The 2,306-nt window shown below is 66.8% G+C and overlaps 1 protein-coding gene across 1 annotated transcript; it reads left to right on the top strand.

Moving 5' to 3' along the window:
• Positions 1–572: 572 nt before the first annotated feature.
• On the top strand, positions 573–2,015 carry MNEG_9666 (hypothetical protein; the record flags this gene model as incomplete). Its single annotated transcript, XM_014041863.1, has 3 exons — positions 573–680; positions 1,013–1,071; positions 1,274–2,015. The coding sequence occupies 3 exons, from the start codon at positions 573–575 to the stop codon at positions 2,013–2,015; spliced, it is 909 nt and encodes a 302-aa protein (XP_013897317.1).
• Positions 2,016–2,306: the final 291 nt, after the last annotated feature.

Raw genomic sequence — 2,306 nt, 5'->3', positions numbered from 1 at the left:
GGCACCGCTACCCAAACGGGCCTGCCCTCACGGCGGCAAGGGTCGTGCGTGTCCTCTTCTGTGTGCGCAGCAGTATCTCGAGAACAAGGCTGCTGCCAGCCCTTTCCACCACCTGTAAACTACGCTCGATTTGAGCTTCGATCGGCTCGCTTGGGGAGTCGTGACAGGACAGCAGGACAGGCATCCGCATGCAAATGACACATGCGTCGCGAACAGCAGCTGCGGGTGAGCGGCACGGTCACGTGCGACGCCGCACAAGCGGCGCAACCGGCAAGACGTGTTGACGTCTCGAGACTTGCTATCAACGATTGTGTCAGCCTGAGAGCGGTCTTAGCCCGCGCGATTTCACTTACACAAGCGTTGGGTATCCCCACTCTAGCACGTTCTATCCAGGGCCTGAAAACTCACCGCACTGGTAGCAAACGTAGGATCAACGTCTTGTAGGATCCCAAAAGCATCGCCGGAGGGCGGAGGAAGCCATGGCAGCGGCTGCTGAGGGTGAGAGTCTCTTGTGGCCGTTTCTATGCTCAACGCTCGCAGCTGCAGGGCCCCCGCAAGTCTCATTGCCTTCAATGCCCGCAGAATTCCTTCAAGCAGTGCCGCCGTTGGTGTGGCAATGCGCGGCGGCGAGTTTCGTCGCGTACGCAGCGCTGTACCGGTTGAGCGCCGACGCGGGCAAGGTGTGCAAGTGCAGCCTTTGCATGCGGTGGACCGGCTCACTAGCAGGTCAAGTGCACTGGCAGTGCATGTTCAATGAATGCGGTGTGGATCGACGACGCAGCGGGTCGCTCCAGATGGCTTGGCTCCATGGCGCCAGGGCCATCTGGCCATCGAGGGTGGTCTCGACCTGCATTCCGGCAGCTGCGCCCGCCCGCGCTACCGCCCACTCGGTACACAGCCACGTGCTGCTGCTGCGGCTGCTGCTGCTGCTGCTGCTGCTGCTGCTGCGCCTTTTCAAAGGCGCACCGCGAGCACCCCTAACGGTGCCCCCCATCCGTCTGCACCCCTGCAGCGATATTTCCCGAGCTACCGGCGTTTGACCCACGAAAAGCAGATTGACTGGAACACGCGGTGAGGGCGGCGGCCGGGAGAGGGCAGGCACGCAGCCGATGCAGCAGCCGCAGATGCCTGCAGCTCTTCACAAGGGCGCCGGCGCAAGCGGCGCCGACCGCCTCAGCCCGCTTTCCCACCGCAGTGGCGCTTGCAGAACCACTTCGCTCGCACGCGAAAAGTCACGCCTAGGCGCTGGCCCACGAACCGCCGCCCCCTGCAGGCTGCCCTCCACGGTTCACGCAGTGGTCGTCTCGGCCCTGTGCCTGCAGCAGCTGCTCTCCGGCGCCTTCGGCGCCGCCGCATCCGCCGCTGACGGCGTGCCGGCCGTCCTGCGCGCCACGCCGGTCAGCTGGGCGGCGGTGGGGACGTCCCTCGGATACTTCTCGGCGGATTTTTTCATGGTGCTGTCGCAGGAGGCGCTTTACAGCGGCCCCATCCTGGTACACCACTTGCTCGCGCTGCTGTCGCTGTATACCGCGATCGACACCCGCGCGGCCCATGTGTACGTCCTTTTTGGTTTGTTCACCGAGGTCACCACGCCGTTTGTCAACCTGCGGTGGCGGCTACACGAGGCCGGCCGCGCGGCCGGCCGGCTGTACCTCTGGAACGGCCTCGCGATGACCGCGGTGTGGGGCGCGTGCCGCGTGGCCGCGTTCGGGCCGCTGTTCCACCACGTGTGGGCGCACTATGGCGACTCGCAGCGGTTCATGCCGGCGTACGCGCGCTGGGTGCTGCTGGGCGTGCCGGCGCTGCTCTTCGTTTTGAATCTCCTGTGGTTCAATAAGATGGTGCAGGGCGCGGCCAAGCTCGTGCGCGACGCGCGCGCGCGGCGCGGCGGCGGGCCAGCGGCGGCGGCGGTGCGGGGCGGCAAGGCGCCGCGCGGCGGCGGGGCGGACGCGGCTGTTTTGGTGGAGGCGTACGCCGCACCGGCTGCTGAGAGGATTGACAGAAAGGGCCTGTGATGTTGTTGTGTGCGGCCGCACACGCAAGATTCCGGCCGTGCGACTGCTCGGCAAGGGCGGGCCAGGAGAGTGGGGCGCAGGCGCATAGGGGCCACAGGGAAGGGAGCGCGTGGCCGCGCGCTCCCCGCTCGCCCGCAACCCAGTCCGCCACTCGCACGGCAGCGCCCGTGCTGCTGCCGTTTCTATGCGCCCCCCCTTCCTTTGCAGCGGTCGCACAGCGATGTGGCGCGGCCTGGCTGCGTGAAATTGGGTCGGGCATGCGCGCGCGCACCCGCGCTCGCGGGCAGCGCA

This window comes from Monoraphidium neglectum (assembly GCF_000611645.1).
Source record: "Monoraphidium neglectum strain SAG 48.87 unplaced genomic scaffold scaffold02017, whole genome shotgun sequence".
In the NCBI taxonomy this organism is placed as follows: domain Eukaryota; kingdom Viridiplantae; phylum Chlorophyta; class Chlorophyceae; order Sphaeropleales; family Selenastraceae; genus Monoraphidium; species Monoraphidium neglectum.
Note: the sequence above shows the minus strand (reverse complement) of the source record. Positions and strands in the feature narration are given on the sequence as shown.